The sequence below is a fragment of the Phaenicophaeus curvirostris genome, chromosome 5 (genome assembly GCF_032191515.1).
Source record: "Phaenicophaeus curvirostris isolate KB17595 chromosome 5, BPBGC_Pcur_1.0, whole genome shotgun sequence".
In the NCBI taxonomy this organism is placed as follows: domain Eukaryota; kingdom Metazoa; phylum Chordata; class Aves; order Cuculiformes; family Cuculidae; genus Phaenicophaeus; species Phaenicophaeus curvirostris.
Window position 1 is genome coordinate 55,694,901 of NC_091396.1, and position 11,839 is coordinate 55,706,739.

Below are 11,839 nucleotides of genomic sequence, written 5' to 3' on the forward strand. Positions count from 1 at the left end.
TACATTCAAGTAACATTACAGGAGAGATTTAAAACCCACAAAGGAAAAGAGAAAAAAGCCTGCAAGTCCAGCCTATAACGCATTGGGTCATGCCTGGTTAATACAACAGCCAAGATCTTGGGCTGTTTAAGGAGTCTTTTAATACCAATGGGGCAATTTAGGCCAGTCTCAATCTAAAGTTCTGACTCCCTTTGTGTCTGTGGGTTTCAAATGAGTCGCTTCACATTATTTGAATTTAACACTGTGGTTTTATTTCTGTTTGTTGGTACCTGGGTTTGGGTGGAGGAGGATGTTTCCTCATGAGTATTTATTTTAAATTAATTTTTTTTTTAAGAAGGAAAAAAATCAAGCCACACGAAAAAGAAGAATGGAAAACATCTCATCTTCCTTATGTGGGAAAAGGAAAAAAATGTAAATTAGCTACTTCCAGCCAGAATTCGTGCCCTGGTTCTTCCAGGTGTGTTAAGGTATGCCCAGCATTTTGCCTGCACCCGGAGATTGCTCCAAAGAGGATTGTCGTGGCACAGGGAGTCAGGGATGGCCGATCTACGGGGACATGAGTGACACTGCTGTTATTCGACGGCTTCATGAAATTAATGCAGGCAGACAACCTAAATCATTTGCTTTACTTTGAAAAGCATTACACTTGCGGGCTGGACTCTAAGCAGCATCTCCAAACTCTCTGGCTGTCTGCTACACCAAAACACAGTGAACAACCTCCTTAATTCCGTAAAGGCACTGTCGCAAAACCACCAGCACTCCTGCTTCAGTGTGGTGACATCATTAAAGCATATGTGGCCCGTGCAAACAATACTCTCATGCCCAATATTAAAGTGAATGCACATTCTAACTACTTCCTGCCTGTCAAATGTCTCAAAAATCATATCCATTAATAGTGAGAAAGAATGTGTTACCAAAAGTCATTTCCAAGGTCTCTAAGGACAAAACTGCGGATGCTTGTTCCTGGGGTTTAGCTGAGGCTGGGTCCAGGCAGGAGTAATTTATTTCCTTGTATTTTACTATTGCACTCCAGAACCAAGGTAAGAAGGGATCTGAAAGTTGCCAAACTATTCTCTTCCTTATTTTTCCTGTCCCATGGTATCAAAGGAAGACAGAGAAAGGGGGAAGGGAGAACAGCTTGGTGCCAGGCCAAAGCGTTGCGTGTGAAACCTCCCCTCTGCGGTCGGCTCCTGCACAAATCAATTACGGGGCGGGGGGGTCAGGCGAGCGCTACCGATGCCTTTGCTACAGGTGGGTGCCCTGCCTGCCCCAGCACCACTGCCCGCCCTTGTGCCCACCTGGAGGGCCTCAGGGGTCCCTCATTTCAGGGACAAGCTGGGACTGCCTAGGGTCCACCATGGGTCACAGCTCCTTGCGCCCATCCACGAGAAGCCGCCTGCAAGCGCGCCACAGCGTGCTGAGTGCACTGTTCTACGCACACAGTCGCTGCAGTCTTGAAGGCACATCCAGAAAGAGCTCAGCCTCGTTGGGGAGCGAGCACAAAGAAGTGACTCGCTCTTCAGGGTGTTGGCCCAAAGCAGGCCTGAAAATTATGTCCCTTCCATCACCACCCACATGTCACATTTACTGTAACATCAACATGCTTAACAGAAATAGCTCAAATCACACACTCTCTAGCTGGGTTATCGCCGAGATCGGTGTCAGGATCCTCGCTGCATAAAGACTAACGCTGCTCAAAGCGGGCAACACGGCTCCTTGCCGTCAAACTTTATCTATAACCTGTTTCCAGAGCTTTCTTGCAACTCCCTGCAGCAAGATGCAGAGCTGAGCTTATGCCTACACATTGCATCAGCATCACACTCAATGGTACTAGGCACTGCTTATCTGCCATCAACTTTTAATTTTCCTGAGGACTGAAAAACAACTGTTTGTAGTATTTTTTTTAAAAATGAAAGTCTGAGGCTGAGTTTGCCAAAAGACAACAAGCTCCAGAAACACAGGGGTCCGCAGCTCCCCCTCACTTTCCAAGCGACTGTGTGAAATGCACAAAGGCGGACAGAGTAGCAGCGAACCTCCGCTGCGCTGCGCGTGGCCCCGGTGCAGCTGCTAAGCCACTGCCATTCCGTCACCCTTCACCGCACGCCAACCCGCCGTGTCCCCGCGTGCCGGACAGCAGCATGGCACGGCAGGTGGTGGTGGCACCAGTACCAGCTGCCCACCAACACCTGCCTGCTGCGGCAGGATGGAGCCCACCACCCTGGCACAGTCCAGGTACCAACAGCCAGGGAAACAGGACCCAGCGGTGGAGGGAGGGTGAGGGAAATAACCTGTTCCGCTCCAGTGCCTTAGCAAGCTCCACACACAGCTGTGAGTTAGAAGACTATCCTGCAATGCCCAGAGTAAGACACCTTTTGCAGAAGTATCCCGAATCTCTTGGAAACCAGTTTAACTCTCTGGACACACCTGAGAAGAAGCAAGCCCTCGTGCTGCCACAAAGAGCCAGGCAACACATCAGGGTTTAGGGAAGAGAAGAAGGAAAATATCACAATAACCACACCAGACCCAAACAGAACAAAAGCCAAGAATATCCAAGGATCCATGCAGATGTCCAACACTTGTCAGATGTTATTTCATCAGAAACTATGTACAGTGTTAAAGAAGGGAGTGGCATGTCTCCTCTTAAGTAAACTGCATGTTCATAAAAAAATATTTACTGCTTTTGAGAGCGGAAGATGCATAGGCTCTTCTGTAGACTGCAGAAGCCATAAATTTCCGCAAATAAAATGAGGTGCGATGATGTGATATAAAAGCATGCTTTGTTCCCCAATGAATACATTTGTTTTATTTAAAACTAAACAACAACCAAGAAGAGAAAGGAGCACTCAATGCCACAAAAGGAGAAAGAGCAGTATTTGAGTACAGGCTTTTAACTGGCATAGAAAACAATATTGGAAGCACGGATTCTTACACTAGGATTTAAAAGGCACGATCAAAATTAAGCAATTAGTTTTGAACATATATTAAACACACAACAGCTCTGTTCTTTTCTTAAATACCAGGCTCAAAAGAGACTGTTTCTCAGTTGTGTATGGCACACTGTTGTTCATATACAGTTTTGTTAAGCCTGTTTTTTCTCATTTTCATTGAATCATTTTCATTATAACATTCAGCGAATTTATGGCTTCTTCCAGTGGCTTAGTAAAAGGGGTCATAAAAAAGTTAAGTAAACCAGTGTGTTTTTTTCCTCTTCCTTAACTTTGGATTCTTTTTTTCATACTGTGCTGTCTAGTGCTTAGTCTTTGGAAAGCACCTTGGATATATCCAGCGCACACACAAATTATCAGCTGCTTCAGGAAAAAAAAAAAAAAAACAAAACAGAATTTCTTGCACTGAAGCAACTACACAAAAGACTTGCATATGTCAAAAATACAGAACTAAGTCCCTGTGAATGCTGCACCATTAATCAAGTCCCCGATCTGGTGTCACTTTTGCCAGTAAAATGATGATATTCTTCTAACCCCCTTCTACTGGCGCGTGCCTGCAACGCATGAAGTGTGTCCCTCTGCTTTAATTTGTTTTTGAATAGCCTGCTTTAGGCATTTTTTATATATCCTTTGGAAAAGAAAAAAAAAAAAAAAAGAAGCTGCTACTTAAAGCTCCAGCAAGGGTCCACAGCACTGAGCAAGCAACAGCTTTTCAGGAGGGAAGGCAGACAGCGAGCTGCACACACAGCTGCCTCTGAGTCTGTAACTGTGGGTGCCGAGGAACGGTGTGCAGCCTGCCCAGATACATTTTAAGAAAGTAAATAAACACGCAAGTGGAAGGTGCTATAGTAAGAGCAGCTGAATGAATCGTGCATTTATCAATGCACATAGTTATTGATGTCTTTTCCCTCCCTCTTAAAAAGGTACATATATATATAAATCCATCTACAGCCAATGATGATGCTTCACCAAGCACTTTTACAGTATCACTAACTTTAAGGCAGGCAGTAACCCGCAGCCCCGATTTATTTTCCATGTGCTTTTTCTGGAGGCTACCGACCACTGCAACGCAACCCCGGAGACACCAAACTGCAACCAGAAAGAAGGAAATGCTCTGTCAAGGAGATAGAGAACCATTTGGGGGCAGCAGGTCTCCGTGGGGAGACTTTTCCACCAGGCTGAAACCTGGAGGAGTGGGATGAGTAGGAGACAAAGAAAGAAGGAGGAAGGGGAGCATGGGTGGGTGTGTGCTGGGCAGGCAGAGGTGATGGGTAAGGGGAGAGGGGGGTCGTTGTTTCTCTTGGTAAGTTAACAGTTGTGGAATGGAAGGAACGCCACGATCGGCAAAGTCTGAGGTTTCAGGAGGGGAGAAAGGAAGGTTTTCCTCATGGCCAGGGAACACTGGCATCAGCAGCGGCCCGGGCACTGTGCTCTTCAGCTTACCGGTCTGTCAAACGAGCTGGCTGCTGTCTATATGCTTCTGAATAGCTCAATTCTAACATTAAATGAAGTAGAGAAATCATCAGATAAATTGCTGGCCCCTTCTACCCAAGAGTGAAGGGGTTTTGTACAGCTGATAACAGCCCTGATCTTTTGTCTGACCTAATTTACTTCTCTTTCAGGTTAGAATAAAGCACACTTTCCTGTCACTGGATAACCTGCATCCACATATTGCACCCTAAGAATAAGAAGATGCTAGTGTTAATTTAACAATATCATAGCTTGATTAATCTCTCAGGCTGGGTAAAATAAACATCCACTGATCAGTGTCTTGTGTGTGTGTACCACAAAATTATATGTTTGGGGAAGAAAGAAACCAGGCTAAACTCTGTCCACCATGCACAAGCCGACTGCAGCAGGGAACAGCACAAGCCCAGCAGCTGAGAGCTGCTCAGCAGCAACTTCTACATGACAGATGCGACTTTGTATTTATTTCTCTAAAAAAAAAAAAAAAATGCTTATTTTCATTTTCAGGAATTGCAGATTTTTTGCTCTAAGGACCTGAACATCAAAGTACGGTAAACTACTTAATATCAAATCCTCTCGCCATGGGTACATGGAGTTTTCTGACATGTAATCAACGCCAAATTATGTATGAATGTGCCCGCTTTATTGCTGTACGCACCTCATCTTAGAACTCCAGGTTCCTCTCTCTGTCTTTTTACATCCACTGGAACAAACTAACTGATCTCCGTGGGGTTCTTTTCCCCTCACGCAGAGACTCACTCGTGCACAGGTATGATTGCCCTGGTCACTATCTAACAACAGCAAATCTGGAATTTAAACACCGACTTTTGACGACAGCAAGCACTCTTCAAAACTAATTTTAAAGTCGCGTCCTCCCGAGTCAATTAATGAGCCGCGATCTGGCTAAGAAAAGCGTTGCCTCGCTCGCATCCCCCTCCTCAGCTGGCGCTGTGTGACCCCTCGCATGCGAATCCACCCTCCCAAGTTCTCAGCGAACCCTCTTCCCGCAGGAGCCGCAGCTCCGGGAGCGGCCGCCGCTCGGGGGGCAGCGCAGCCGGGCAGCATCGCGGCCATCAGGCGGGCTGCGAGCTCCCCCTAGAGGCCGGACCCGGCACCTGCACCCGCGGGCACCAGCCACACTGACTTGGGGGGGGGGCGCTGGAGAAAGAGCCAGCGAAGTTTATTTTGGAAGGTGTTTTCCATCAACAAACGCCGCCGAGCGCAAAGCAATCCAGGTGGGAAATGAGGGGAGAGATGCGAACACCTTGGGAGAGGCGGTTTTTAAAATGGAGATTTGCTAGCAGCAAGTTCAGCCCCGGGAAGAGCCGTTGAGGTGTCAGCTCAAGTCGGTAATTGATATCAATAATTTGTACCACTTCGAGTGCGCACTCCTCTAAGTCGTAATTATTGTCAAATAAGCCACAAGACAACCCTTTGTTCTGCAGAGAAACATACATTTTGCACAAGACGAGGGCTCTGACCGTTCCTATTAAAAGCAGCCAGGTTGTAAAATCGTGAAGACTTTTATTTCTCAATATTTAAATAAGCCTGACAAAATACGCGCTGCATCTGCCGACCAGCAAAAAAAAAATGCAGAATGATTTCTCACCCGCTGTACATCTACTTAACCCACTGAGCACATCAGCCAGAGAGGACGGCACAACCTATATCTGCAATCTAGTTACTCTGCGCCAGTGTTTAAACAATACTTTAAAAGACCAGAAACTATTAAAATGTGCCAGTATTTTTTTTAACCTTGTAAGTCCAATACAAATATATTCAAATTAAAGGCAATCTGGCAGTCGACAGCTAACAACCTTTTCTTTTTCCTATCCTATTTAAAGCAAATACATTTAACATCTTCTAAAAGCACATTAAGCTTTTTTGTGCATAACTATGCAGGTATTATGAAAAAGTCAGCCATCTCCAAAATAGTATTATTTTCCCCTCTAATTCCTCATTCATTCAGTACATGTTCTTTGTATTAGAGTTGATTACATTGCTGTGGGTCTTTCTCTGTAGGAAAAAGTGCATTAATTGCACTACATCCAAATGCATTTTAAGGGAAGTGCCTTGAAGCAATCTGCAAAACTTTGACATGCAAAAAATCATAGGATTTTTTCTTTATTATTTTTTTAATGACTACATACAAATATAAATTGATAATGGAAATTATTATTCTTCCTAGGGAACCTGTTGACCAGTTACAGAAGAGTCTCCTTGGGAAACCTGTCTTTCTACCTGAAACTGTATGATTTTACTGTGCTTTTCTCTCCCAATCTTTGCTGCTGCTCTACAGAAATGTTCTTGCTTTACTGCCTTCTCCAAAACTGCTATCAGAGAGCTTTTCACATGCTCTTGCCTTTCACATTTCCTTCAAATGCAGAATGCAGGGCTAGGTTGAAAGCATATTTCTCAAGTTATAAAAAGATCTTAAGCTGGAAAATCAGCAATTTGAATCAAACCAAAATAGCATTTCTTTGCACAGAGCAGCTCAACAACTCAGCCTCCTCTTCTCTACATAATCGTCTCTTTTGCCTTGTCCACCCATTCAAGTGAGCTCAGTGACCAAGTTTGTTCTGTCCGCTGCCACTGAAGAAAGGTCCAAAACAGCTCTTCTCACTCTCTGTGTGTTTCCCCTCTTTTTGTCCCGCACATGCATGCATTACAGGGCTGCCTGGGTGAGCCTGGCAAGGACAAATAGGCCACTCTGGTTTTCACTCTTAAAAGACCACAGTGCTAAAGAAACGCTGCAACTCTGGAGCACAACTACTTTGCAGCCTCTCTGCTTTTTGTGTTTGTTTGTTTGTTTTACACTCAGGATCTAAATGCTTCTCTGAACACCAAGAGCATGAAACCCAGTAAACTCCAGATGAGCATTGTCACAAAACCCTTCTCTCTCTCTCCCCATCCCTCTCTCCCAATCTCTCTTTCCTTGCCTGGCACAGACCTCCAATCTATCCTGAAATGCAACTCTCCTGACAGATGCCCAAAAAAAAAAAAAAAGGGGGGGGGGAGAAATAGAGGTGGAAGCCCAACCTAAACATGACATAAATGCAAGATTTCAGAAAACAGTATCAATTCATCCTGGCTTTGGGAGCTGGACTTGGGGTTGGTTTTTTTTTTTTTAATTTATTGCGTTTCAGTTTCCCATTCTGCTGCCCACTACTTTCCAAACTCCCCCTTACAGAGGATAGTCGATAAGTTTAAATCCAAGAATGACACCTTCCCTGGGAGTGCAGGGATTGCAAACCCTCCTTCCTGCCAGCCAGCAGCTGAGGCTCAGAGCCTGTGCTTTGAAATGCTTCCTGCTCCCCCAGCCCCAATCCCAGCGCCCCCCCCCACCCCCAGCTCCCACTCCCACCTCCCCTAGATACCTTCATTTATTTCTGCCACTGTTCAGTATGCAGCCTGATTTCTCCGCCAGCTTCCTCAGGATGGAGAGACAGATGAATACAAGAGGGGAGAGAAGCTGCGTACCGCTCTGCTCTCTCCATTCCTCCCCAGCCTCCCCGCTAAACCCATTGTACACGCAGCTCCTCGGCACCTTTTAATACTCTCCTGCCTCATTATTTACTTTCTCAAGTAAAGCGACCAGAAAAGGCGATCAAATGGGAAGAACAAACCTACCTGGCTCTCTTCTCCGACCCACCTCCCCCCTCCCCGCAGCAACAGCAGCGAGAAAAGAAATGTTTCTCCCCTTTAAACAAATTCAGAGGTGCACAACAAACCAGATTTTCCACACACCCCCTTTCAGCACCCCACATCTCCTCACAAATGAGACCGAAAAGAAGTGGGAGAAATTGCACAGGGCGATTTAGAGGAGTTAGGTTGTTGATGCTTTTTCTTAAAGAAAAAAGAAATTTAAAAAAAAGGGGGGGGGGGGGTAAAATTAAGAATCCAACAGCAAAAAGGGAAACGCAATTTCCAAACCGTATGGTTAAAAACAAAAATGCAATTAACGAAGGGGGGGGGAGTGGAGGAGGGAAGGAATCCACCTTTTATGATGATGCAAATCTGGCTCCAAAATAACAAAGAATTAAAAACACCAACCCCCCCCCGCAAGAAAGAGCCGAATACCAGATGCATCTTCATTTGTGTTTCACCAGCTGATGGGGGGGGGGGGGGGGCGTAACACGGGTTAAAAAATAAAGGCGCACACCAATTAAAAAAAAAAAAAGACATTGAAATTTCTGGACCCAAATCGTCCCCACACAACTCTCCGCTACGAAAAGGAAAGATATCTCACAGATCTCACAGGAGGCGGAAAAATTATCTACACATATATATCTCGCTTCCCAAGGAAATCTTACAAACAGAAATTTATCACCGGTAACAAAGAAAGAGAGGAGCTCGCAAGCACCAAATGCTCCTGGCAGATGGCTCCTATTCTTGGCTTTCAGGGGAGGGGAGAGAAGCCGGGGGAATATTTTATTTATTTATTTAAATTCTTTAAAATCTCAACATAAATATTCGGATCCGCCGCGGCTCAGGCTCAGCCCCGGGCTGGATCCGCGCGCGCCGCCGCCCTCCGCAGCGCCGCAACTTGCGGGCTCGGTTTGGGGTTTTGGTTGTTTCTGGGGTTTTTTTTTGGGGGGTGATGGGGGGCAACAGGGGGAGTGGTGTCCGCCCGGCCTTCCCGGCGGGATGCGGGACCCCATCCCGGACCCCCCCCTCCCCCCAAACCTCCCCACGGCGCACCGGGCATCAGCCCCCCTGAGCGGGTCCGATGCTGCAGGAGCTGGGGGGCAGCGGAGCGGGGACCGGCTCCGCCTGCAGCCGCTCCACCCGCTCCCAGGGCTGGGAACGGGGAGAAGTGGGGATGCTAGAGCCCCGGGGCGGGGGGCTGGGGGGGGGTCTCGCCTCCTTCCCTCCGCCTGCTTTATCTTTTCCTTCCCTGTATCTTTTCCTTCCCTGGGGGGAGGGGTGGGGGGAAGAACGAGAGGGGGGTAGTATGTGTGTGTTTTCATTTCACAATGGGAGCTTCGGCAAAGTGCAGCCTCCGCTCCTGCCCGGGCACCTGAGTCTCTGCCCGGCCCGCAGCCCCGTCCCCCGCCTCGGCTCTCCCTGCGCCCCCCTCCCCCCACCCCCCCCGCCTCCGACACCTCTGCAGCCCCTGCCCTGCTTCCAGCCCCCCCGGAGCCGAGCCTGCCCCCCCTGCCCGCTTAGGAGGGGAGTTCTCTCCCCCCGCCGGCCAAGCACCTGGGGCGGGCAGGGTGCTGCCTGCCCATCTACCTGCCCCGCGTCCCCGCCGGCCCGGCCCCCCGCCTCCTCGCCATCCCCGTTAAGTGTGTCCCCCCCTTTCCTCGGTGGCTCCGCTTTTCCAACCCCCCCTCGCTGCCCACCTTGATTCCCCCCCACCCCGCTGCCGCCTCCGGCCCGGCTGTCACGCCGAGGCGAGGCGCTCGGCCAACTTTTCCCACCGCTCCTCGCTGCCCCCTCGGGGATGGAGCTCTGGGGCCGGGCTCGACCGGCCCGGAGCTGGGGATCAGTCCCGCTCCGCCGCCCCCCCCAAACGCAGCCGCTCCCCGCGCCGCGCTCCCCGCCGCCCGCCCGCCCGCCTCACCTCGCACCGCAGCGAACGCACAGCAAACTTCGGGCTTCTCCCCCCCTCCACCCCCAGCCCATCCCCCCTAGCCACACACCCCCCTCCCCTCTTTAATTCCCTTCTCTCTCTCTCTCTCTCTCTCAAGTCATTTACCAGCTTCGGTTGCTCCTGGAGTCTCCCCCCCCCCCCATTCCCCCCCCTTCCCGAACCGCTTCCTCCCCTTCCCTAATTTTACTCCTCGATTTCGGCTCCGTCTGGTTCCAAGTTCAAACTTACGTGTGATAATCTCTCTTTGTGACAAGTGCTGAGGGTTTCCCTGCTTGCGACGGGACATTGCCCTGGCATTTACACTGGCATCGCCTGGAGAGCTGCACTGGTTCGGGGGGATGTGTTGGGGGGGGCGATCCTCCTCCTCTTTTTTTTTCCCCCTCTTTCTTCTTCTTCTTTATCGAGTTCTTCTTCTTTCAAAAAAAAAAATTAAAAAAGGAAAAAAAAGCCTCCTTTTTGTTGCTGCTGTGGTGCACTGGATGGGATCCCTTCTCAATTAAAAATCATCATCATGATGATCAGGAAAAGCTCTTTTTCTCTCTCTCTTTCACACACTCTGTCTTTTCTTCACTGCTTCTGCCACCTGGACTTCCAGTTCTCTTCTTGAACTTAGGAGGATATGCACCGCCAGTGACACTTTTCTCTTTCCCTCTTTCCAGAGTGCTTGACAAATTGGCAAGTGCACTTTTCCACCAGGAGGGTAAAAAAAAAAATTTAAAAAAAGAAAAAAAATTAAAGAAAGAAAAAAGGAGGAATATAAAAAAAAAAAGTACTAGAATTGGGATTGCCCGCACACACAAAAAATGCCAAAAAAATGTTTTTCAGGGATTGACCCTTGCTGGGTATATAGAGAGAAATTTTTTTGAAAAGGGGTAGCCAAAACTGTGTCTCCTCTTTCCCAGCTCAAGTGGCACTGCCTTGCCCTGGTGCTTTTGGATTGCCAGTGCTCCTGCACCACTTTGCACTCTTCCCCCCTCGCCTGGCGCCGGGACTGGAAGGAAGGAGCCCCCAGTGCAGCTGGGCTGGTGCTGGCTATTACTATTATATATTGCAATGTGAAGATGGCGGAGTCCTGGTTCTCTGGGAGCGCTCTGTCTCTCTATGGCTGGGGCTGCCTCTGTACAATGGGATAAAATTCAAGTTCAAGTGCGGACGTGACGTTTAATCTGCACTAGAGACAAAAAGACCCAGAGAGTAGGAGCACTGGGGGCGACTAGCGGTGGCTTTTTAACATTGTACCCTGCAAGAGAACAAGAAACGCCACTCGCACACACCGCACACACCGCACACACACACACACACACACACAAAGTAAAGCACATGCCGGGCTCGGGAGCCGCTCCGGGCTTTGTGCGGCGCTGCTTTCCCGGCTAAAAAAAACGAATAAATCCGCATCCTCCCGCACGGGCTAACTTGCCCGAGCCCGGCGCCGGGTCGCGGGGGAAGGGGGGGGGTGGGGGGGGCGGCCGGGGGCTGCGGGGCGAGCGGGGGCGGCCCGGGGGTGGCGGCTCCGCGCTCCGCTCGATCCGCTCCGCGCCGCCGCCTCTCGCCGCTCCTCATCGCGGCGGCCGCTCGTCCCGGTCCGGGCTCGGGTCCCGCTCCCCGCCGGCCGTGCCCGGGAGCCGCCGGGGCTGCTCTTCCCTCCGGGCGCTGCCGCAGCAACTCGGGCGAGCACGTTCCCCCTTGCTTTTCTTTTTTCAAACAGTTTTACAACAGCACAAATATCTGTGTGGGTTGGGGAGATGGGGAGAGGGTTCGTTGGTTGTTTTTGGTGGGTTTTGTTGGTTTTTTTTTTTTTCCCCTCTCCCTCCTCTCTCTCCCTTCCCGAAGT

General features: G+C 49.1%; 1 protein-coding gene across 6 annotated transcripts in view; it reads right to left on the bottom strand.

The window, feature by feature from the left end:
• BCL11B (BCL11 transcription factor B) overlaps nt 1-11,141 on the bottom strand; it is a 90,582-nt gene extending 79,441 nt beyond the window's left edge. For 2 of the 6 annotated variants that reach the window (XM_069858781.1, XM_069858780.1), the window contains exon 1: nt 10,237-11,141. In XM_069858781.1, the coding sequence (XP_069714882.1) occupies nt 10,237-10,294 (58 nt within the window). In that variant the 5' untranslated portion in view covers nt 10,295-11,141. Of the gene's footprint in view, nt 1-7,789; nt 7,900-10,236 lie in introns of those variants that run through there. The other 4 variants (XM_069858785.1, XM_069858784.1, XM_069858782.1 and 1 more) reach the window with 3 other exon arrangements.
• Between the last annotated feature and the right edge of the window lie 698 nt (nt 11,142-11,839).